The sequence below is a fragment of the Ovis aries genome, chromosome 21 (genome assembly GCF_016772045.2).
Source record: "Ovis aries strain OAR_USU_Benz2616 breed Rambouillet chromosome 21, ARS-UI_Ramb_v3.0, whole genome shotgun sequence".
Lineage (NCBI taxonomy): Eukaryota > Metazoa > Chordata > Mammalia > Artiodactyla > Bovidae > Ovis > Ovis aries.
The window spans coordinates 38,445,711-38,470,862 of NC_056074.1; the positions used below are offsets into that span (position 1 = coordinate 38,445,711).

Below are 25,152 nucleotides of genomic sequence, written 5' to 3' on the forward strand. Positions count from 1 at the left end.
GGTTAAACCCAGGCGGTGGGGGCGGGGTGGGTGCAGCAGGTGCAGCCAAGACATGCTGCTCCAGGAGCCCCTCCAGGTGCTCTGGTCTGACTCAGGAAGGCAGACAGGACCTTGGCGGAGCAAGTCTCTCCTTGCTGCCTCCCAGCTCCGGTTGGCCCTGCCTTCCCCGGCTCCTGTTTCAGGCAAACAGGACCTGACCATACAAGTACTCACACTAGGACAATTCTAACCACTGACCGTCTCACGCCTGATGCCCACCTCACCGGCCAATGGAGGTGTGGCCCGAACATCCTCAAGGACCCCTTCTCTGATGACTCAGACCGACCCAGACACGGCCCCCACCCCCAGCCCACGCACAGCCGCATTACTTACAAAGGGTGCACGCATCTTCTTGGGTGATGGCGGCCCTCGATTTCAGGCTGGAGTTGACTTTATCAGCTGTGTAAATGCCTGAGGCAGGAGGGAGAGGGGAGTCACCGTCAGTAACAAGAAACCGTGTCCCCAAGACCCCAGGGGCCAGTGACTTCTGGCGGAGGAGACCGTGCCCAGTTGATCTCCAAATTCTCGCGCAACGACCGGCTCACTCCATTCCAGTTCCTTGCCGGTCCCCTCCCAACCCCTGCACCTGGCCATGAACCCTCGCAGGGCGGGCAGGAAGGTTCACCGGATACCGGAGAGGCTGGCGGTGCAGCGGCGGGGAGCGCGGTCGGTGTCACCTGCTCTGGCGGCCGCGCCCCAGAAAGTCCGCGGCGCCGCGCCCGCGCGGCCCTTCCTCCCGGCCGCTGCGCTCAGCTAAACCGAACTAACTTGTTTACTCCGGTCTCACCCAAGTCCTCCATCCCCCACACAGCCTGGGACACCGGGAGAGCCACCCCAAGCGTCTCACCCTCCTTACGAGCTGGGATTACTGCTCCACCCACCTCGCGAACTTAGAAGGCAGTAGCGGCCTCCACCAGGAAGGGAACCAGTTAAATGGCCGCAGAGTTCAGGCCCGCATGAGGTCACCCGGCCCCTCCCCGTGTGGCTGATTAGAGCCTCGCAGAGCTCACGCCCAGGGCGACAGGGACAGCCTGCTCCGGCCTCTGGGGCAGACAGGCCAGGATGCTTTCCGCTCACCGCGAACCCTCTCCACACACACTACCCTGAGAAGAGGAGCCCCGAAAACCCAGCTCGGGGCCACCCCCGCGCAATATTTTAAGATCTCGTATACCTATCTATAGAGAAGGCGATGGCACCCCACTCCAGTACTCTTGCCTGGAGAATCCCATGGACGGAGGAGCCTGGTAGGCTGCAGTCCATGGGGTCGCGAAGAGTCAGACACGACTGAGCGACTTCCCTTTCATTTTTCCCTTTCATGCATTGGAAAAGGAAATGGCAACCCACTCCAGTGTTCTTGCCTGGAGAATCCTAGGGATGGGGGAGCCTCGTGGGCTGCCGTCTATGGGGTCGCACAGAGTCAGACACGACTGAAGCAACTTAGCAGCAGCCGCAGCATACCTATCTATACATATCGCACTGCAGAGTAATCAGTTTGCTCATCCCCTCAAGTGGGCTTATCCTGTGGTTTAAAACTACCGCAGACCTCCGTTATCCACGAGTTCTCTATCTGCCCTCTGCTGGGTAAAAAAAAAAAAAAAAAAAAACAAGAAGAGACAGAACTATGGATAAGCTGAGATTATTTTAGGGTTCTGGACTTCCGGTTTGGGGCATTCCCTGGGGATCTGGGAACACATCCTCTTAGGATAAGGGGGCACTGTATATTAAATTTTAAGGCCATTTAAAGGCAAGGGCCTAGCAGAGAGGAAGTATTTTTAACTATTGGGTCCCAAGCCATCAGATGTCCCTCAAATCTGGCACCAACCTGGCACATGGTAGGCATTTCATGAATGAAGGAATGAATGACCAAACACAGGCCCTTCTTGTGCACTGGGCTGTGACTCTGCAGGGGTAAAAGTTGTTCTGGTATACCACTACTTCCTGACCCTTAGCTGCTCGCACTGAGCTTGGAATCAGGCCAAATCCTGAACCTGGCTACCTACAGGGTCAAGAGCACCCTTCCCTCTCTGAGCCTCAGTTTGTTCATCTGCAAACTGGAGTGCTGATGATATTGTACAATATGTAAGATAATGTATAAAAATATACACAGCATTGCTCTCAGACAGGCTTCTCAGGTGGCTCAAGTGGTAAAGAATCCACCTGCCGATGCAGGAGATACGGGTTTGATACCTGGGTCCCCTGGAGTAGGGAATGGCTACCCACTCCCATTCTTACCCGGAAAATTCCATGGACAGAGGAGCCTGGGGGGCTACAGTCCATGGGGTTGCAGAGAGTCTGACAGGACTGAGCATGCACACAATGTAACAATAAAAATATGTTCCCCAAAGGGAGGGCAACAGATGAAGCCAGGCTTATAAAGTGGGAGCCTGACGCCTGGCCTGGGGCAAGTCCTCACTGGGGACCTGTTGGCTGTTGTTAACAGGAGTAAAGGTACATGCTTATCCACAAACCAGCTTCCCAGCAGGGAGGTCAGAAGCACTGTAATAAACACCAAAGTTTTATGGGCATACTACTCACCTAACAAATCATATTATGTGTACTGAGCAAGAGATTATCTGAAAGGCCATCCAAACTCAGAATGGAAAGTTTTGGTTTTGAGGAAACCACACCTATTCCTGCCTCTCCTTAATCTTTGCTTTCAATCAGCCCAGATGTCACTTTTTTTACTTTCTTTCCCCCCCTCCCACCCCCCCACCGACTGTGCCAGGAAAAACAATATCCCCACTAAGGGGCAGGGATGTCAGGAAGTGTGGTTTCACCTTTCACACAGCTCTCAAAAGTGGAGCTCTGTAGGAAAGGCCCCAAGAGAAGCTACCATGTGTTGCCACCACCATCATCAGCAAAGCAGTCCGTCCTTAAGCCCCATTCCAAGCCCATCACCATGATGTGGGTGGACGGCCAAGTTCAAAACAGCCAGGACTAAACTGCTATCTGCCTACAAAGCCTCTTCCAGTCTTTTCTGCAGCCACAGCTATGGAGGCCCATTCTTCTTGTGACAGGTGGGAAATATTAATTTTTCATTATTTGCCATCTCTCCATTCTCTGTCTTCTGAGGGTTCTCCTCCAGGAGAATCCATTGTTGTGCTGTCTCTGAGGAAGAAGTAACTGAGAGAATGGCACAAGGTTACATGCCAAGAGGGCTTCCCTGGTGATTCAGCGATCAAAAATCCACCTGCAAAGCAGAAGATGCGCATTCAGTCCCTGGGTGGGGAAGATACCCTGGAGGAGGAAATGGCAACCCACTCCAGTATTCTTGCCTGGGAAATCCCAGGGACAGAGCCTGGTGGGGTACAGTCCATGGGGTCACAGAGTCGGACATGACTTGGCAACTACAGACCGCCAGGCAGAGCAGACCTAAAAGACTCTGCAGGGATTCTGAGCAGATGGGGCAGGTATGAGAAGCAAGGCCAGGGCAAGAGGAGAGCAGGAGGGGAGGAAGTGTGGGCAGACAAACCGCATGTAAGGGAGCAGAATCTACAGAGCGTTATGTGACTTGAAAGCTGAGGCAAATCCAAACCAGATCGCTCCTCAGGGGAAAGGTACCCCACCAGCCAAACGAACAGGCTTGTGATCTGTATCCAGGGCACTCGGGGCAGGCGATGTAAGGACACTGACTGACAGTTCGTTTTGACCAGAAAAATCAGGCTTTTAGGAAAGGAAGGTGAAGTGCAACTTCTTCGTGAATTGCCTAGGTCTGCAACCCCTCAAGCCCTACTGAAGAGGTGAAAATAAACCCCTATTGAGAGGCCCTGAGGAGCTTCCACTAGTAAATGTGCAGCATAACCACCTCTATTTCCCCTTAAAAGCACATTCCCGGGACATTCCAGGCTCTCATTCCACTAAATGGCCAGTCTGGGGACTGACAACTGCAGAGGATGTTTGCTTTTGTCCAGCATTCTCTCATTTGGTGACTGCTTGGTTCTGGTGGAGCCATGAGTCACACTACCCCCTATCACCCTGAGGAGGGACACACGTGACCTACATCTGGCTCATTATCATGCCCCAGCCCTCAAGGCAGCCAGGGACCCTGGAAGGAGCATATGACCCAAGGCAGACCAGTCAGAATCTTCCTCTAGGATGGAGGTTTGTGTGTATATAAAATACACACAAACCTTGTAATAGGCAATGGGTCAAAAAGCCTCTTTCCTCTGGGGACAGTCAATTGGAATGCTGTAAGCCTGGAACCTTTTGTTCCTGCTCTCCCCAGCAGCGTGGAAGAAATCTACATTCAAGAGCAAACGATGCAGCCACTGCAAACAGGGACTTCCCTGGTGGGTCAGACAGTAAAGCGTCTGTCTATGATGTGGGAGACCCAGGTTCGAGCCCTGGGTTGGGAAGATCCCTTGGAGAAGGAAATGGCAATCCACTCCAGTACTCTTGCCTGGAAAACCCCATGGACAGAGAAGCCTGGTAGGCTACAGACCATGGGGTCACGAAGAGTCGGACACGACTGAGCAATCACTGCAAACAGGAAATGATAGTCCTGTTGACATTTGAATTCACTCGTTTAACTTCTAGACATCCAATTACAAGCAAATGCTTCCTCATTTAAAAAATTCTTTTATTAAACTAATCAGCATTGGACTTATCTTTGGCAAACTGTTTATAGTAATCAAAGGCAAAGTGTCTATCAATGCACCAGAGAAGTCATAGTTTACTTGACTTCTCACTCACCCATGACCACTTTCCCCACCCTGCTCCTTTCTTCCCCCCCAGCTTACAATGATGGAGGGTCAACACTCCCCATACTCTCCATATTACATTAACTTGTGAGTTTGCCCCTTTCCTACTAAACTGTGAACTCAGTGCAACACCCAGCCTGGTACGATCAGGGATGGCAGGCTACTGACCCCACCCAGTGTATGTTTCCAACTAGGAAAAAAATCTTTTTATTGTAGGGCTGAATGAGCTTTGTAAAGTGATCAGTCAATATTTGAGTTCAAACAACTTCTTCACTGCCTCCAAGGTTGCCAGTGAAAAGGGAAAGCTTTCAGTAGAGCTGTATTTACCTCACCCCACTCCCAGAGATGAACCATTTAACCAGTTGGCTCCAGATCGGGCAACTAAATGAAAGTGCTCCAAATTCAAAGGTCCTCACAAGTCCATGTAACTATAAAATTTGTGCTCCGTTTTACACAATACTGTCAACAGCACAGCTTTCTCTGGCATTATGCTAGAGATTAAAATACTAGTGCGGTATTATTTTGCAGGACAGAGAAAGCTAACTCACTGCCACCTTTGACACCAGTTTTTCATTCCCGTAGAAACCCTATTCACTTTACCAAGCCCAAGTCTACTTAACACATCTTCCCATATTAAAGAGAAAGGAAAAACACAAGTAACACGGTGCTGTGATCTTTATTTCATTAAATGACCTTAAAACTAAGAAACAGAAACATGCTTTTGATATACTAATAGCATAATCTAATCCATTGCACTTTTTAAAAAGTATATTAAATTTTAAAGCCATTCAAAAAGTCTAGGAGGAAGAAAGTGCTTTTAACAAATCATTTTCTTAAAGAAAAGAGAAATCAGACAAGAAATTTTGTATATGCTCAAAATTAGTATTAACTCCTTTAAGGCTTAAGTCCATGACAGCATTTATGTAACTGGAACATTTTGGGAATCAGATGCATCTTCCCCTGGTCATAAGAACACTATATTTATAATTTTAGTTCTGGCATGTGAGACTGCTTTCCCAAGAAGAAACATTTCTTCTAACATCTTTCTGCCCTTAATTTTGAAGGCCCCTCGTAAGGGGTACTCTGTCACCAATTTTCAAAATGATGATCCTCTCTGTCCTTTTTGCTCATTTTTACTTATGGCTTACGGTTTTCTGTGCATGAAAAGATTCAGAGGTTCAAGTCACAGTGCTAAATTTTTGCTTTTTCAAAGAAAAACAACTTTCAAACTATTTTTTTTAATCCTAAGTACACCTGTTGGTAAATAGGATACTTGTCCATTCATTTTCCAGAGAAGGCACTAGGTCTTTCTAATTTAAAGAAACATTTTCATAGAGCTTGGGTAATCCTCTGGACCAAACGCATCCTTATTACTCCTAACACTAAACTCTCAGTGATTTTATCTGGCAGGAGACCACCTATTCTGAATCTCAGGCAAAAGGTGTCCACTTGCCTCCAGGCAGCACTGAATTGCACTTTCCCTCAGAGCAGTCTCTCCCACTGTGCTCTCTGAACCACCTGTGATGCTGTTTTTAAAAGTGGTGATTCCAGGGCCACAACCCAGACCCAGATCCACTGAGACAATCCCTGGGTACAAAGCTAGCAATCTGAATGCCTCCCAGGGTTGTTTCATGCAGGTCAAGATAGAAGAGAGCCACCATTCAAAACACAGCTACAATATGACTTCACAGAAGGAAAACTATTCAACTGCAAACAGTCTCTTACAAATGGGCTTCGGAATGTCATTTTACACAAATAGTTGGTATGTTAGTAACTGAAGCTTTTCTTCACCATGCTCCTATTCCTTGACTAAAATTTTGATGGATCTAAACATTAAGCCAACTGATGCAACCTGTGTTGGCTACCTTAGATGGCAGCCATTCTAAATAATCCTAAATTACATTTCAATAGTTCATGGGGGAAAAAAATAGCTCTATTAAGATATCCATACAAGTTACATTTTTTTGTTTAAAAAACCAGGGAAAAATAAAACTATTTGTTTTTTAATCACTTCTGCCTGGACTTAAATCAACCACGTAATTTTTCTGTCATACTTATTCAAGACACCATTTTCATAAGCCAGGTGGAATGCTGGGGATGGCCTGTTAAATGCACTGCCAGCACAAGGCAGTTTGTCTGTTTGATCACCTAAAGCATTTTACTTCATGAAAGAGCAAAAAAGGAAAGACCAGGTAAAACAAAGACAATACTCATGAGCAACTCCACCAAGTGTGAAACCACAGAGACCTCCATGCGACAGCTTTCTTGGGATACTGCTAAAATAAGGTATGACTCTGAGGCTGATTCATCATCTTACATGATCGTTTTCCCTCATTCTGTCTACACATCAATTTAGAAAGAGTCCTCAGCAAAAGAACTGAAATTTTGATTCTATTATTTTTACTTAGAAGCTAACTGGAAGTATTAAAAACAACAACTTAACATTTAACCTCTCCTAAGTGGTCATGTATGGATGTGAGAGTTGGACTGTGACGAAAGCTGAGCGCTGAAGAATTGATGCTTTTGAACTGTGGTGTTGGAGAAGACTCTTGAGGGTCCCTTGGACTGCAAGGAGATCCAACCAGTCCATTCTGAAGGAGATCAGCCCTGGGATTTCTTTGGAAGGAATGATGCTAAAGCTGAAGCTCCAGTACTTTGGCCACCTCATGCGAAGGGTTGACTCATTGGAAAAGACTGATGCTGGGAGGGACTGGGGGCAGGAGGAGAAGGGGACGACAGAGGATGAGATGGCTGGATGGCATCACTGACTCGACAGACAAGGGTCTGAGTGAACTCCGGGAGTTGGTGATAGACAGGGAGGCCTGGCGTGCTGCAATTCATGGGGTCACAAAGAGTCGGACACGACTGAGTGACTGAACTGAACTGAACTGATAATGAATTCTTTTCATAGAAAATTCTGAAAACCTTTTATATGTTAGTAGGAATGTGCCAACTAAAAATGCTTGCATGGAAAGGCAAAAGTGGCAGAGAAACAAACACCAGGAAAACCTCATGGTCCTAAGTAATGTCCCTGACCCACAAAGCAACAGCTGAGGGGAGGTAAGAGGAAAAAGGCATTCTTTGCAACCTGGTCATAAACCTCCCCGGGACTACTTACAGCCAGCAATGAGAATGCACCTTTTACTGGAAAAGTTGATATAGTCATCAATTCTCTTAAAAAAAAAAAAAAAAAATAGAGAGGCCAAAGGAAAACTCATAAAAATCCCCACTGAGAAAACTATAAACAATTTCCAGAGGCAGAATAAGTAAGACCAAAAAAAAAAAAGGCTTCCCCAGGGTAATTAAACAAAGTTATTCCTTTATGATCAGAACAGAAATTTGGTGAATTTAAACAGTAACTAAATTCTAAGGTTTCATTAAATCATACATGATTGCTTGTTTTTTTATTTTTAAAAAATCTAGTATTTTAGTATTGAAACAAGTTTTAAACAGCATCCTTTTCTCATCATTAGAAGTAGGATAATTCTAGACAACTCTTCTGAAACCTATAAACATGCTTATACAGTGCATTAAAAGCTAAGTATGTCAACATCTGTAAGGCCTTTAGCAAATAAGTATCAATCTTCAGGAATATGACAGGCCACCTGAAAATGCACCAAAATTTCAAAACTAAGGTTTTAATTTAATAAAGCTAAGTATTATTGATATGCAAGTAAACAGTTTTTAGAACTAGTTGGAATTTTTCTAAAATTTAACCATGACTGAAAAAAATAGCAAGAACTTCAGGGCCAGATGGTATGTAAATATGAAAAATACATTAAACACTTAGAATTAATTCAAAACTTATAAAAATACTTGAGTGGTAAAGTGTTAAAATAGTCAAGAAAAATACTCTTTGATAAAGATATGACAGACTAGAAAAGACTTTTTTCCACCATCCATTCATATTTCACGAATATAGAACTTACACTCGGAATGTGCCTAAAACTCCCTACCTCCCTCCCACAACAAAAAAAATTATCTTAAGAATTAAGGCTCATATACCTGAATGCTTATATAAATACTTGCAGGCAAGTTGTATGAAGCTTTAGAATCCACAACAATTCACCATGATAAACAAAGGAAAAGGCAACTGATAGACAAAAATTTTTATCACACAATCAAGGTAAATAAAGAATTTTTATATTTTCTAGGTATTATATATGCATACTTGGGTGGGACTTAGTCCTTACTAAGCCAAAGATATTTTAAAGCTACCAGACTAGTCACGTATAAAGTTACATAAAAGATGATTCACTAAATAAAACTGACAGTTTTAGCTTCATTATTAAAAATATCAGACCGTGAGCAGGAGACTACAAATAAACACTGTGGATAAAGACCTGATGTACTGCTAAGCCACATAAAATAGGACATCAATTAAAGGCAGCATGTTTGGTAAAAATCCTTCCTCTAGCCCTCGATAAAGTTCTGTTCTCATGAATGACAACTGTGTGTGAGTTATGTACAATACACATATATGTTATAGACCTACAATCAGTGAGTCTGACCAAGGCACAAGTTCAGATGACTTATCAGAGGTCACATGGTTCATTTAAACTCAAGTTTTTTCCTTAAAGTATTAAACTCATTCCTTTTATTATGAGCAGCTCTGGTTTTTCAAGGCATGTTTGCCTCTTTTCTGGAAAGAAGCTATAGGAATGAATGAACAAAAAAACAAACAAACAAAAAAAAACAGAATATGTTCTAACAAAACTGCCAGCCTGCCAGGAAACAGACCTTAAATTTCAGTGTACGGTAGATTTAAATACAATTTTTCCATATTATGTGGCAAACACAATTCTCTAATATCATAAGATTTAAAAACTGTAATAGCATCATTTTTAGTCAGTCTTTAGTTTTGAAGCTTTTGCCAAGTTTTGTAAACTTTTTAAAAAGGAATCCTTCTCAAAAGAGTATGGTACAAACAAACTGACAGTTCATCTCAAAATAGCATCTTTCACGTGCGTGTCCTCAATTTCCTCCCGATTAAGTCCTCGAAAGCATGGGTTCAATCTTAAAAGGCACTAAGCGGCACATAAAGGACTTAAAATTGCATTTCCATTGTTCTTTTAGCTTTCTCCCCCATAAAGTGCACAAAGCAGAGAGTAATAGGAAAACAGACACAAGCTTGGATCTACACCAGCGAGGAAAAGAAATGCTTCCAAGAGAAATGGAAGTGTGTTTAAGAATCTGAAACCACAGGAGAGGTCTGTTCATTTATTAGTTCCGTGTTTTGGCTCTTCCCAGATGGTCCCGGGTCTGCGTTCCTGGAGACCTGGGCCTGTGGCCGTGGCAGAAGCCCAGAAATCAGAGGGAGCTAGAAGGGTTCTCGTCCGATCCTCTCATCAGGATGCTACTGAGCTTTTTTATCCGAGGGTGGTCTCCCAGCAGCTGCATCCCTTGCAGCAGCCTGAGTGGAATTACCGATGTGAGAGGTGGCCTGCAAGAGTCCATTTATTCAACACGTCAGTTAATAAAATTACAGCTCAGTGTCAAAAGAGCAAGCCATTACAGACAAACTTTCAAAAATCTCTGTCTACACTGAGACAGAAAGTTAGGGAATGAAAATGCAGGAGTCAGGGAGCCTGTGGCAGCTGCTGATGCCCCAGAAAGTAGGTCAGCTGAACCTTTAGTGGGTGGGCAGCGCGCCAGCCTTCACCACAAGCCTCTAACTTAACTCATCTGTTCCTGCTACTCAGAAAAACAAAGCAGAGTCTCAAATCTGTAAACCTGGAGATCATGCCACTGTCAAGGGCCACAGGTCTGATGAAGCGATTTAAGTGAAAGAGATGCCATCCGCTGGCAGATCTCAAAACAGAACATTTCGCTAAATTCATATTTTTCAAAGCTCATGACTTTCAGTGAAGCAAACTAACCTTGGATGTAGGAGATACTCACACAGGAATTATGTCTGATGAACACGTATTTAAAAGTTTCCCGTGAAGAACACAATGTATATTAACTTGGAAAGTTTTTTGCATTAATGAGCAGGTTTTAAGCATGGAAACAAAATATTAGGAATAAACATTAACATCCTAAAGAACAGTAATAAAATACAAGGCCTATCAAAAAAAAAAAAAAAGGCATATTTCTCATGCCTTCTATCACTATTGAACTCTTCCAAATGGAGATATTTTACAATAGAAGCATGGATACGTATCTGTTATCAACTGTCAGCCTCCTGGGCTGGCACCACTTACCTGCTCTAATACATACGCTGCACCAGAATCAATAGCACCGCCCAGCTCACGATACTGACCAGAGTACCTGATGTACCCCCAGGTGAGAAGCGCTATTAACAGCAGTCCAACCATACAGTTGAACAGCTGGGCCACCACCTCAAGACCAATGAAGCCAGTGAGGCCGGAGGCGATGTACAGAGCCACGATGCCCGTGAAGAGCACTGCGGGGGTCCGGAAGGTGCTGAAGACGTTCTTGCTACTGTTGTGCTTGCAGAAGTTCTCATAGAGTTCCTTGATCTCCTCCTCCAGCTCCTGCTGGTAACGAAGGCTGAAATCCTTCCCACCCATCTTTTTCGTCTTCTTAAAATGGTCCAGAGCAAGCTGTTTGAATTCGCAGTGCTTCTCCTCTAGAATGTCTGGAGACAGATAAGGCTTGTCTCCCCCACAAACCTGACAAGAATAAAGACAGAACGCGGTCAAGAATCCTTCAGAAACAAGTGCCAAATAAAACAAGTGAAAACGCTGAAAAGCTTAGAAAAGTTTAAGATACTAGAAACGAACTTTACAACGATGACTAAGATCAATAAAAGTCTGCGTTCAATTCTTCTGAAAAGCACACTTACTAACCAGGGTGATATTGATCAGCGAGAGCAGTGACACTGTAAGAAAGTCTTGCTTAGAAAGGGTCGTAATTAAAAGGCCCCAATAACCAGGATAACCTGAATGTTGCCTCATCATCATAAGATAAGCAGGATCAAGCTTGGACTTCTGAAGTTAAAAATATTGCCCAGGTTAGATATTTCAGAATAAGACTTATGCCCAACGTACCTCTTCCATGTTGTTGTAATAAACATCTTTGGCAGAGGCTGCAGCTGCTAAATTGTTGGCTTCAGCAGTGGCCTTTTAAGAAAGGAAACCACAAATTACAAATTCTGTCTCTTTTCATATTCTTCCACAAACAACCAAACAGACGTTTTGTTTCACTCTCTTCCCCATTCTTCCTTCTTTATGATTTTTCTGTTATTTTTCAGGTTTCCACAAAGTCCAACTGATTAAATAAAATACACCTTTTCTGCCAGATTTTCTGCCAAAAAAAAATTCTCATACATAAGAATCTTTGTCATAAAACTAAACCTCTGAAAATATTTCCTTTGCTTCTATTTTGTATGTTAAGAAATAGATGTAACTCAGAAGAGAAAAAAATTATCTTTACAATACCAATCTCACACGCTAACTCCCTTTGTGAAAACGTTTGTCTACTAAAGAAATAAACATTTGGCAATAAACCACCTTATCTTCAGCACGTGTAAGTCAGAAATCGTATGTATTCACAAAATGACATCTTGAAAACATCAAAATGTTGATAATAAAACTTGCTGAAAACGAAAAACCTGATTAGTAAATAGATGAGTCAGGACACATTTTACGAAAATAGACAACAGGCAACAGGAGAACGATTCGTCTAACGGAATGGGGTATGTTTAACCTGCATACAGTACTTTTGGGGGGAAGCTGTTCTGTTCTAACTCCACCACCATGAATACAGACAAGAACATCTGAAGGCAGTCACACTGCTGAAAACATGCTAAACGTGAACAGACCTCAGCATAATGAAAAAGAGGGACCTTCCCTGGTGGCTCAGTGGTGAAGAGTCTGTCTGCCAATGCAGGGGACACAGGTTCGATCCCTGGTCCAGGAAGATTCTACACACCACAAAGCAACTAGGCCTGTGTGCTACAACCACTGAGCCCATGCTCTAGAGCCCGTGAGCCAGAACTACTGAACTAACTCGCATGCCCCAGAGCCCAGGCCCTGCAACAAGAGAAGGCACTGCACTAAGAAGCCCCGTCACTGCAACGAAGAGCGGGCCCCGCTCCAGAAAGCCCTCGCGCAGCAAGATCCAGCACAGCCAAAAATAAATAAAAGTTTTTTTAAAAAAGAAAAGGGGAAATACCAGGACTGTCAAAGAACTGCTTACCTGAAGCATGGATTTGGGGTGAGGCAGATCTTCTCCTTGGTAAATTTTAATATATGCCTTAGAATATAAACATAAAAACAATTATGAAAAACGCCATTCGTCATATTTAACTGCAGCTTACTTTTCAGAAACAGTGACCATACAGTTGCATTTTCCTAAAGACCTAGATCCACACCCAGGAATTAGCAAAAACACAGCACACCTTTGAGTGCATGTTAGCATTTTTTTAGTTAACTAAAAATGTTCTCAAAGCAGCACACGCCTACCAAGGCTGTGGCTCCCGCCAGACTCCCCATGCACGCTGGCCTCACCACTGCCTGCGGGCAGTGACCGTCCGCCGTGAGGTAGCCGTGTCACATCTAGGTGCCGTCTCGCACTCACAGCGACTTCCTAACCACCTCCTCTCCACACCATCTTCCGTGAGGAACAGTCTTCCTTTAGCCACAGTAACCACTCCTCTAAGAGAGTGCAGAGAACATCCATTTGGTGCCTAGACCAATACTGCCACCCAGTGGCCCACTCCTGGAAGGACAATGGAGTCTGAAAAGGCTTTGCCTTCCAACTTCCCCCAAGCTTTAAAATACCTAGTTCATAACCTATATCAGTTTCACCAAAAGTCAAATATTTTAATGATGAAAACCCCATATTTACCTTAAAATACTCCAGCAGTCCCCGACAGGTGACTTTTGAGCCATTGATCTCCTTTTCCATTAAGTTGGCTGGGTTTAATACATGCAGTATCAGTGTCTGTAACTGTTCTTTGAATTCACTGGCAATGTCTGTCCGCAGGACCAAGAAAAAGGAAACAATAAGCCAAACAGATTTATTCAGCCAAGGGGAGCATAAAGCGCAATCTTCGGTCCATCTGGTTGTTCTAACATCTCTAGCTGAAAGGGAGGGGCAAGGGTCCCAGACTGCGAGCCTGGCCCTTTCTGGCAATGACCAGGCTGCTGCGGGTCTCTGTTCTCACGTGCCTGTGCGGACTCCTTCCCTTCTGCAGTATTAACTCCTCTCTAGTCCATAAAGAATACGCAGAATATCGCTACCCTGGTTTTCACTCTGCGAGATTCACGTCTACTCCCTACACGTCCAAGAAATTTTACTTTTTATTTTACCGAACTTCTCTGGCAGTTCAGTGGTCAGGACTTCGCCTTCCAATCAGGAGGTGGGGGTTCAATCCCTGGTCGGGGAACTAAGATCCCACGTGCTTTGTGGCCAAAAAGCCGAAACATAAAACAGAAGTAGTGTTGTAACAAATTCAATAAAGACTTCAAAATGGTCCATATTAAAAAAAAAAAAAATCTTAAAAAAAAAAAAAGAATTTCATTAACACATCTTCAGGAAAATCCTTATCAACCCTTCAGGTTCTCCCAGGCCAGGCTTTTGCCACACCCTCACACTCCCCCTTAAATAAATCGCTATTTATCCATTTGCTTTACTTTTGTTCATTTTCTTAACGTTAAAGGAAGTAGAAGCACCTGAATCTCATGATATTTATTTTCTATTCTCTCCTCAGAGAGTTTCTCTGGGCCACCCCAAAGGGAAAAGACTACTATTTCAGCAAACATGACAGCTTCTTTCCAGCTTCTATACTATAGAGTTCCCACAGAAGGTTCGGGAAGCTATTAAACAGAGCTCTTTCCTCAAAGTGAGAACTAGCTGGGCCAAGTATGAAAATGCAAGGAATCTGATTTATATGATCCAGCATCTTTGTAATTCAAGTTACTGAATTCAACTAATTCAAACTATCAGCCAAAAATAAAGCAGACAGGAGCCCACATACAAGTAGGAACTCCTAACACTGCATAACCCAAGTTTACAAAATGGAGAGTCTTATGTATTCATTTAACAGATTTTCACCACCTTTTCGTGGCAGGCATTGTTGTACGAGTTGGGGATAGAGCACTGAATAAAACAAAAGTGGTTTACTAAATCTTTTCCAGCTACAAGGATCACCATAAAAATCTCCGCAGAAAAAAACTTCAGGTTATTTTATCTCTAAAGATTATAGGGTCTTCTAAGAGGAATTACTAGGTATGTGAGAAAAATATAAATTTCTGGAAAATATTCAAAACTATTTAAAAAATAACAACCATCCATAAAATCCACCATCAGACAATCAAAATTCACATTTAAAATACTCTCCCCTTCCTTTTTAAGGCTCTTATATATTGCTAAACTGCTTTTGTAGAAGATTGTACCAACTTATATTCCTATCACCAACATATGAGAAGGCTTGTTCATTACTATGAACGCACGAGATTTTTATTGTTTTTAAAACCTTTACTGACTTGATTGGCGAAAAATCGTATCTTGCAGCTTCTGCTTCTGACAGTACTAAACATCAGAGAATCGGAAGGGATCTTCTTCCTAACAAAATCCTGCGAAAGATATATTCTATTCCATTGTAGACTTGGAAGTCTACAAAGAGAGTCTACAAAGTCTAAAAAGAGAGCTGCAAGGGGCTGAGTAGGTGGGGAGTGAGCTGAAACCAGAGTACTGAGCTAAGTACATGTGAAGCTGTGGCTCATTTGAGGCCATTCACTATAATGGGGTAACAAACTTTGTGCAAAAATAATTCCTGAATTAAGTTGGATCCTGAAACGGGACTGCAATGGTCCTGGGATGGTAAGCCCCTGGCTCCCTGAAGAAGCAAACACATATCAAATCTCCTCTGGAGAAAAAAAAAAAAATCTGAATAATATAACGAAGAACAGCACAGAGAGATCAGAAGAAAACTAAGATATGGAAGACAGAATATAAGGTTCACAACTTAAAACAGACATACAGAATCTTGACATTGCAGAGAAAGAACACCCAATCGAAAACCAGACAAGAAGGACTTCAGAGGAAAGGAAACGTGAATGGAAATAAATACATGAAAAGATATTCAACCCCATTAGTAATCAGAGAAATGCAATTTAAGATCACAATGAGATACTATTCTATAATCACTAATTTAACAAAACTAAGATGGCTGTTAACATCAAGTGTTGCCAAGGATATGGATCAATGGGAATTTTTATAACACTGATGAAGGGAGTGTAAACTGGAATAAGAACTTTGGAAAACAATTCGGCATTACCTAAGGTGAAGATATATGTATTTCAATTATCCATCAATCCCGCTTTTAAGCACATAACCTGGGAAAGTCCCATATATCCACATCCACAAGAATGTTCATAGCAGTGCTATTCTTAATAGCAAAAAAATCTGGAGAAGCCCAAGCTTCCACTGAGAATAAATTGTTATATTCACAGAAGGCTCTGTTATCCTACAATGAAACTGAATGAATTACAATTACATGCAATAATACAGACAGCCTTAAAAATTAAGCACACACGGACGGTGACGACAACCCTATATGCAAGACAGCAGAGACACAGATGTGAAGAGCAGACTTTTGGACTCTGTGGGAGAAGATGAGGGTGGGACGATGTGAGAGGACAGCATTGAAACATGTATATTACCGTATGTAAAATAGATGACCAGTGCCAAGTTCGATGCATGAAGCAGGGCACTCAAAGTTGGTGCTCTGGGACAACCCAGAGGGATGGGGTGGGGAGGGAGGTGGGCAGGGGGTTCAGGATGGGGCGACACATGTACACCCGTGGTTGATTCATGCTGGTGTACGGCAAAAACCACAACAACATTGTAATTAGCCTCCAATTAAAATAGATAAATTAATTTAAAAGAAAACAAAAAATAAAGCTCACAGTGAAAACGCAAATTGGCCACATACTATATTTTTATAAAGTTCAAAAAAAAATTTGAAGAAACTTAGCAAAAGACTGTTAAGTGAATCAAACACAAGGGCCTCCCTGGTGGCTCAGCTGGTAAAGAACCTGCTTTCAGTGCGGAAGGCCTGGGCTTGATCCCTGGGTGGGGAAGATCCCCTGGAGAAGGGAGCAGCTACCCACTCCACTATTCCAGCCTGGAGAATTCCATGGACAGAGGGCCAGGTGGACTATAGTCCATGGGGTTGGACCCAAAGAGTCAGACATGACTGAGCGACTTTCACTTCACACACAAGTAATAACTTTTTAAATTTAAGGACAAGACAGCATAAGCAAAATTTAGAATAGTAGTTATTTCTGCGGAGAGGCAGGCAGAAGGAAAGAAGCATACAAATATATAAAACAGCACTGATAATGTTCCTGATAAAAGACTGGAAAACTACAGCCCTTGGGCCAAATATGACAGCTAACTATATTTATAAATAAAGTTTTATTGAAATATAACCATGTACATTTATTAATATAATTGTTTATGGCTGCTTTCTTGCTACAAAGTAGATCTAAGTAACTGTATGGCCCACAAAGTCTAAAATATTTCGTTTAGTCCATGACAGAAAGCGTGCCAATTCTAGTTTCAGATATTCATAGTAAGCTGGGTAGTGGGTTGATGATATTCATTATATTTCATAACTTACATATACGCATTATGCGTATTCTTTCTTATATGTAATACTGAAGCATTCTTTTGGATATCACACAGCATATTTAAAAATTTAACGGCAGACCATTCTTTTAATTTGCTTTTATTTATTTTATTACTTGTTAGGCCAAACTCTCTCCCATATTTGTTCATCAGCTGATTACCTTTTCAGTGAACTTTTAGGGCCTTTATCTTAGATACTCTTCAGCAAGTAGATAAATATATTGTTCTTTATGTATACTATGATAACTGAAATTTTTCTCCATTTTGTTTGCCTTTTTATAAACATGCATAAGATTATTTATTCAAAACTATAGCACTTTTTCTTGATAATTTCTTTTATTCCTTCTAATTTTAAAGAGTCCTTCCCCAATTCCAGAGGTCAAATAAAATTAATTTTCCCCATGCTTTCAATTTTATCAGAGTTTACTTATTGCTCATAAATTGAAATCTGCATAAGGTTTTTTTTTCTAAGTAGTAACATATACTTCTAATCACTGATTTCTACACCATCTTAAATAATCAATCATAAGATCTCTTGACATCAAAAAATATTTGTTTTTTAATGAGATACCTAAATAAACAGATACCGATCTCCATCTAAATACCCATAATTTCATAGTCCTCTCAGGATGGAACCAAAATATGGCCCTATACCAACTTTAAAAAGGGGTCGATCCCTACATTTAACATTTGATAAAGGTGACATTTCAACCAGTGAGGACAAGCTGGACTCTTCGACAGTGTTGAGACGCACAGGTAGTCATTCAGAAAATAAGTTGGATCCGAACTGGATCATTGGAAAAGGCCCTGACCCTGGGAAAGATTGATGGCGGAGGAGAAGGGGACGGCAGAGGAGGAGATGGTTGGATGGCATCACCAACTCGATGGACATGAGTTTGAGCAAGCTCTGGAGGTTGGTGATGGACAGAGAAGCCTGGCATGCTGCCGTCCATGGAATCACAAAGAGTCGGACACGACTGAGTGACTGAACAGAATTGAACTGTAACTGGATCATAAATTATAATGTGAAAAACTGGGACCCCAAAATTTCAAGAAAAAGTGGGACAAATTCTTTAAAACCCTGAAGTGAAAAACAAATAAGCATATTAATAATATGCTATCTTATGCACATTTATATTTGCTTTGCATATACTAAAGAAACTCTGGAAGCCTACAAAAAAGAGACTTTTCACTGAATACATTTTAATCCTTTTTGGGATTTAAAACACGTGACTGCATTATCCACTCAGAAAAACTTTTTTTAAAGGTTTCAATGGTCATCACACTGAAAGACTGAGAGCTTCAGAAATATTTCACGCAAGAAACAGCAGGATCTATAGACACCACAAATGGTACTGTCCATGGTTTTACCCAGATTTAACAGACCCTCAGCAATTAATGTTTCTATGAAGGCTGTACCAAAATATGAGTTTTAGACTTAACAGCAGACAAGAACTACTGTCGCATGACTTATACAATTTCAACATCTCATGGCGTCCAAGAAGATTGCTCCCTACAAGGTCTTCTGTTTAATTTCTAGCTAAATGTCTCAGTAGTTACTGTATTACGTCTCTCTGCTCTAGTAAAAAAGGAAGACAGTTTTCTTTATGGTGATGACAGTCATCCTGTGTCTGTTGAAAAGGAGTCTCAAAAATGAGCTAATCTCCTAGCTAACTACTGTAGGAAGCAGCAGCTTAGCACTGATTATACCATAACTAAGACTATGTTTGGCAAGTGTTCACCTCTGAATAAATGGTTATTCTTTTAAAAAATAAAGTAAGACCAGTAAAACAATCCCTGAAGTAATTAGGGGAACATTTGCAGAAACAGCTTCAGAATACAGTTCTTAATAAATTTAAATGTTCTACAAAAACTACATGAAGGTCTTTTTCTGGATTACCCCTAAACATTCTCAGGCTAATGTCTTATCCAGGTTATATAGAGCAGAGCTGCAGGATCTCAACCAAGTCAATGTACAAGTATATACTTGAGAAAATACAATGTCTAGGTAATTTTTTTAACTCAGAGAAATGTTATCAACTCTACTTAAAGGTCCCCCACAACGAAGTTTATGTGCTTCTCAGCCAAGCACTTACTTGCCAAATATTCACAAGTCTCACACTACTTGCAATGTAACATCCTCAATTTGCTCTTCACTCAAAACCCTTCAATATCTTGTTTTAAAGGTTCCCTAAAATTACAAATACCCACATACATATACCTTTGCAGAGCTAACAAGAATTCATCAACAACCCTCCTAATGACTACAGTTTCCTTAACAGACACACAACGGCAAACTATTAACATATTTTTTAAGTGAAATAAACAAAGGAAATTTTTATTTCTCAAAACCTTCCTTTTTAAAAAACAACCTCATAAATATTCAGTTTTAAATCCTTAGGATCATACAATATATGCTACTCTGCACTTTCCACATTTAACAACATATCATGAACATCTTTCTATGTAAATACAGATGGATCCATCTATCTATTTTTTCCTTTTAAATGATTTATTTTCAGCCCTTTGTGAGATGTACCGTAATTGAATCAATTCCTCAGAAATATATATTTGGGTTGCTTCCAATAGTTCACTGTTATAATAATGCAACAGGGGTACTATTCTTGTCCACATATTTTTATCTACTTACATATGCATAATTCCTTAGGAAATTCCTAGGAAAATTTCCTAAAAGTGAAATACTGGATCAAAAGTTGTGAACATCTACAATGCTGCTACTGTGGTACAGACTATACAAATTTGTACCAACACATCTGCACTTTCTTGATTATTGTAGGCAACACATATTTTCATGAATTATGCCTTGACCATCTATATTTCTTCCTTTGGGACTTGCCTTTCCATGTAGTAAAAGAGGATTTTAACCCTAAAAATGTGTTTTATCACGCATAGTGAATAATTATAAGACTAAGGGTTGCTTATATAGAATTTGTTCCCTATTTTATAATATGAAGCTTAGCACCCTTAATGTTTAGTGACAAACCCTTCATACCTGTAAATCTGTGTACTCTGGAGTGTCCCCCACTAAAATGCATGTCTATCTGGAATCTCAGAATGTGATCTTATTTAAACATAGAGGCTTTACAGACGTGATAAGTTGAGATCATACTGGATGAAAGTGGGACCTAAATTCAAAGAGCAGTGTCCTTGCAAGAAGAGAGAACAGAGAAGGTGGCCATGTGACCACAGAGGCAGAGAGCAGAGTGATGAAACTAAAGCCAAGTGGTTCCAAGGACTGCCAGCGACCACCAAGAGAAGGACAGGACAGATTCCCCTCAAGAGCCTCCAGGAGGAGCCTAGCCTGACAACACCCTGATTTTGGAATTCTGCTCTCCTGAACTGTTAGCGGATAAATTTCTTTAAGAAACCTAGTTTATGGCATTTTTTTTACAGCAGTTCCTAGGAAACTAACAAAATACATACCCAAGGGTGATAGAAAATTTCAAAAGTCAAGGTTAGGGAACTGTAAAAGGCTCTTCCTGTTCCCTAGAATAACATGATGAAAATTAATTTTAAAACAGAATATTCTGAAATATTTAGATGTTGAATAATATGGAGGAATGTCATGTTTGTATATTATGTATGTTACTCGTAAGGAGATCCAACCTGTCCACCCTAAAGGAGACCAGTCCTGGGTGTTCACTGGAAGGACTGATGCTGAGGCTGAAACTCCAATACTCTGGCCACCTCGTGCGAAGAGTTGACTCACTGGAAAAGACCCTGATGCTGGGAGGGATTTGGGGCAGGAGGAGAAGGGGACGACAGAGGATGAGATGGCTGGATGGCATCACCAACTCGATGCACATGAGTCTGGGTGAACTCCGGGAGTTGGTGATGGACAGGGAGGCCTGGCGTGCTGCGATTCACGGGGTTGCAAAGAGTCGGACACGACTGAGCAACTGAACTGAACTGAACTGATGCCCAATAACCTGAAACAACCCTAAAGCAAGACAAAAGGTATGAGGAGTTACTTCCACCCATCCTCTCTTAACCATCTTCAGTTAAGATTCCACTGGATAGCTTCCCTACCAGTGATAAATATACCAGAGCTCAGATTTGGTAAATGCATGTCTAATAATGGAGGGTTAAAATCCTAAAGAACACCTCACCTACAAACTCAACTTTCTCACCTACTCGACTCAGAGAATCAACTCCAGTGTTCTTGCCTGGAGAATCCCAAGGACAGAGGAGCCTGTTGGGCTGCTGTCTATGGGGTCGCACAGAGTCGGACACGACTGACGTGACTTAGCAGCAGCAGCAGCAGCAACTCAGAGAATTCCCTCACAGCTGCTCTTGTTTCAGCACCAGTGTTGCCTGAGCAGATTTCTCTCCAAAGGCAGACCCCACCTTGGGTTTCTGAACTGCCAACCTATAGGCTATGAAAGTTTCCCACTCAGGAAAGCTGCCAACTACATAAAATGTCACACAGGCGGCAAACAGAAGGTAAAAGTAAGCCTTTCAGACTCAATTTTTTTTTTTGCAATAATAAGACCAGCTGGAATGTAAATCTTAAGCTGAATGAGCATATTAACTTTCTTGAATCCACTGAGTTACATAAATTGAAAATTATGCATTTTATGTTTAATACAAAGTAATAAAAAACTTCCACTTCACAAGGCAAGTTCTAGTAACTAAGCAGTATAAATCCTCTAAGTGACTTGCCCAGTACAGGAGAACTTCTGTTCTAGCACACTACAGCTTTGAGCAAGAAGGATCTGGACGTGGATCTCTGCCCTACCACCTACTAGCTGAGTACTCTGAGCAAGTTATGTAACTTTTCTAAGCCAGTTTCTTCATTTGTAAGATAAAGGCAATAATATCAGTTCCATGGAATTACTGGGAGCATTAAGTCTAAAAGTAACTAGCGCAGTGTTGGTGCTAGTCACTCTAGTTGTGTCTGACTCTTTGCGACCCCATGGACTGCAGCCTACTAGGCTCCTCTGTCCTTGGGATTCTCCACAAGAATACTGGAGTGGGCTGCCATTTCCTACTCCACATAGTGTTGCTGCTATGGTCTGAATATCTGTGTCCTTCCAAAACTCACATGTTGAAATTCTAACCCCTAAAGGTGATAGTATTAGTAGGCGGAGCCTTTGGGAAGTGATTAGGTCATGGGAGTGAAGCCAGGTGGGATCAGTGCTCCTGTGAAAGAGATCCTACCATGCTCTCTAGCCCATTCCCCCTAAGAGGATACAACCAGACGTTCTGAGGCCAGAAAGACCACCTCACCGGATCCTGCTGGCACTCAGATCTTGGAAATCCAGCCTCCAGAACCATGAGAAATGAATTTCTATTTTCTATAAACTACCCAGTCTATGGTATTTTGTCACAGCAGCCTGCAGAGACTGACCACTGGGAATACAAATGGCCTTTAAAAATGGCAGCTATTATTATTTCAATTTTACTAGGAACCTAAGAAGCTCAAATGGGCTTCCCTGGTGGCTCAGTGATAAAGAATCCACCTGCCAATGCAGGAGACGTGGGTTCAATCTCAGGGGATCAGAAATATCCCCTAGAGAAGGAAATGACCACCCTCTTCAGGATTCTTGCTAGGAAATCCCCTGAACAGAGGAGTCTGGTGGGCTACAGTCCATGGGGTCGCAAAAATAGTCAGACTGGACTTAGTGATTGAACTAAACAAAAGTGCTTGGTTAAACCCATGGGTAGACTGAGGACCAGCCATCAAACGACTCAAGGTTTCAGTGAGGAAGGATCAAAAATAAGACAGTGGAACCCAAGAGTCCCGCCTCTGATTTCCCTAAGCTACCGTCTGGTTAGCACTTCCTGATAGTAACTCACGACCCAGCATCAAGTTTGCTATAATCACAAGTAAGATGAAAACAACAGCCTTGCCGTGCATCATACTACCTTTGTTTGGGACTTTAGTTTTACTTCATAAAAATGAGCTGACTAATGTTAAGTCTTCCTTTACCTAGCATTTTTATCTCTTGTAAACCAGGAATCACAACATCATTCTTAGAAAGATCATTAATGGGTATTACCACAACCATTTCAGATGGAGAAACTAAGATAATATAATTCTGATGGTCACACTAAGGCAAGAGGAAAACACTGAACTAGACTCTAAACACTATTCTTTCTAAAAGAACACAGTATTTCTGTTAAGGACTTACTATTCACAATTGATATTTTCTGGTCACTCTTTTTAATTCCAAAGATAAAAATCACATGTATAAATAACATCATTTGCAACACACCTTTCAATTTGCCATCAAAGTCAGGGCTTGTGGCCACCTGGAGTCCCGGATGTGGTAGCAGAAAACAGGAGACGCTGGAGAAACAGGAATGGATGTGATTCCGGACATTCTGAATTTCTTCATGCTGATGCTCTTTTACCTGCCGATAAAGGCCAACAGTTTACAAACGACCATGTGTTTTTCCTAACCAGCACTCACTAGTATAGGACAAAGGGAAGAAGATGTTCCAACTCTAAAAGATCATAGTGGCCCAGGTGCTGTCCAATGAGAAATCCAATGAGAAACCTCAGAACCCTGAGAAGCAATAAATGCACAAATTTGATTATAACTATAGCTTGGCTCCTAGAGCTATCAAAGAACAGGTACTAAAGACTTTCTTAAAAGAGTATTGCACAAGACTTAGGAAGAATAAGGAAAGGCTTGTGGGCACAAAGGACAAGGAAAGGCTTGTGGGCACCAGTGAGCAGTAACTGACAAAGGACCCCTGTGTTTTAATTTTGGAAAACAGGCTAAGCCTGTTTGTATTCACACCAGAAACCAAAAGCACATATAGACTCACATGTGAATTGTGAAATGGAAATTGCAATCAAAGTTTGGGCTTTTGCCTGGGGTTTTTCTCTCCAATCCCTGTGAGTTACATACACGGGTTCTATAACCTTACCGTGAATAATATCAGTTTGTGCTAATTAATATTCCTAAGTATTTAACGCACAATGTAACTTTCCATAATCTGCTTTAAATACAGTGGTGGAGAGTGGTTTAGTTGCTAAGTCGTGTCTTACTCCTGTGACCCCCACGGACTGTAGCCGGCCAGATATCTCTGTCCATGGGATTTCCCAGACAAGAATACTGGAATAGGTTGCCATTTCTTTGTCCAGAGGATCTTCCTGATCCAGGACTTGAACCCAGGTCTCCTGCGCATTGCAGGCAGATTCTTTACCAACTGAGCTAAGAGGGAATCCCTTTAAATACTTTGCTAAAGTATTACAATATTTAAATACTTTAAATATTTGAAGCAAAGTATTTAAATATTTGCTAAAGGCAAATGAGAAAGTTATCACTACTTTTAGGTACTTCCTCAGAAGACTATATTTCTATTTACCTGTAGACGCTTTTCCAAAAATGACATTCCTCCCTGTAATCCATAGTTGTATTCATAAGGGAAACTCCAGTCTCGAACCAGGAACATCAGTGTCTATTTAGAAAAAGAGCAGAATGCATTATAAAACTGCATAAATGTATTTTCAAAATAACCACTGAAACACTTCTTTGCAAAATGCCACCTTCTTCAAAAGGGGCAAGAAAATGTGCTAAAGGATTTATCTACCTAATCCTACCCTGTAATGTCTTAGAAACCCTATAAAGACTAGAAGGACATGTATAAGCCATTTGGGAGGTCAGTATATCCCATCTAATATTTTTGTCCTCATGGGCTAAGAGGAAGAGATTGATGAAAACAGACTGATGGGAAAATGCTACATTCGGGGGTCTGCTCAAAATGCAAGTATGAAGACTATGATGAAGGACAAGGAAAAAAAGAGCACTAGCTAATCATAAAATGAGATCTGTTA

The 25,152-nt window shown here is 41.8% G+C and overlaps 2 protein-coding genes across 18 annotated transcripts in view; both read right to left on the reverse strand.

The window, feature by feature from the left end:
- The window catches only part of PLAAT3 (phospholipase A and acyltransferase 3), a 34,095-nt gene extending 33,092 nt beyond the window's left edge, over nucleotides 1–1,003 (reverse strand). For 2 of the 8 annotated variants that reach the window (XM_004019630.6, XM_060404062.1), the window contains exons 1-2: nucleotides 921–1,003; nucleotides 373–450 (exon numbers count right to left, since the gene is read on the reverse strand). In XM_004019630.6, the coding sequence (XP_004019679.1) occupies nucleotides 373–387 (15 nt within the window). In that variant the 5' untranslated portion in view covers nucleotides 388–450; nucleotides 921–1,003. The other 6 variants (XM_042238314.2, XM_004019632.6, XM_012102083.5 and 3 more) reach the window with 6 other exon arrangements.
- A 4,396-nt stretch (nucleotides 1,004–5,399) lies between these two features.
- ATL3 (atlastin GTPase 3) overlaps nucleotides 5,400–25,152 on the reverse strand; it is a 43,817-nt gene continuing 24,064 nt past the window's right edge. For all 10 annotated transcript variants that reach the window (XM_004019634.4, XM_042238320.1, XM_060404068.1 and 7 more), the window contains 7 exons: nucleotides 24,684–24,776; nucleotides 23,582–23,720; nucleotides 13,554–13,681; nucleotides 12,903–12,959; nucleotides 11,753–11,824; nucleotides 10,943–11,374; nucleotides 5,400–10,182 (listed from right to left, as the gene is read on the reverse strand). In XM_004019634.4, the coding sequence (XP_004019683.2) occupies nucleotides 10,096–10,182; nucleotides 10,943–11,374; nucleotides 11,753–11,824; nucleotides 12,903–12,959; nucleotides 13,554–13,681; nucleotides 23,582–23,720; nucleotides 24,684–24,776 (1,008 nt within the window). In that variant the 3' untranslated portion in view covers nucleotides 5,400–10,095. The remainder of the gene's footprint in view (nucleotides 10,183–10,942; nucleotides 11,375–11,752; nucleotides 11,825–12,902; nucleotides 12,960–13,553; nucleotides 13,682–23,581; nucleotides 23,721–24,683; nucleotides 24,777–25,152) is intronic.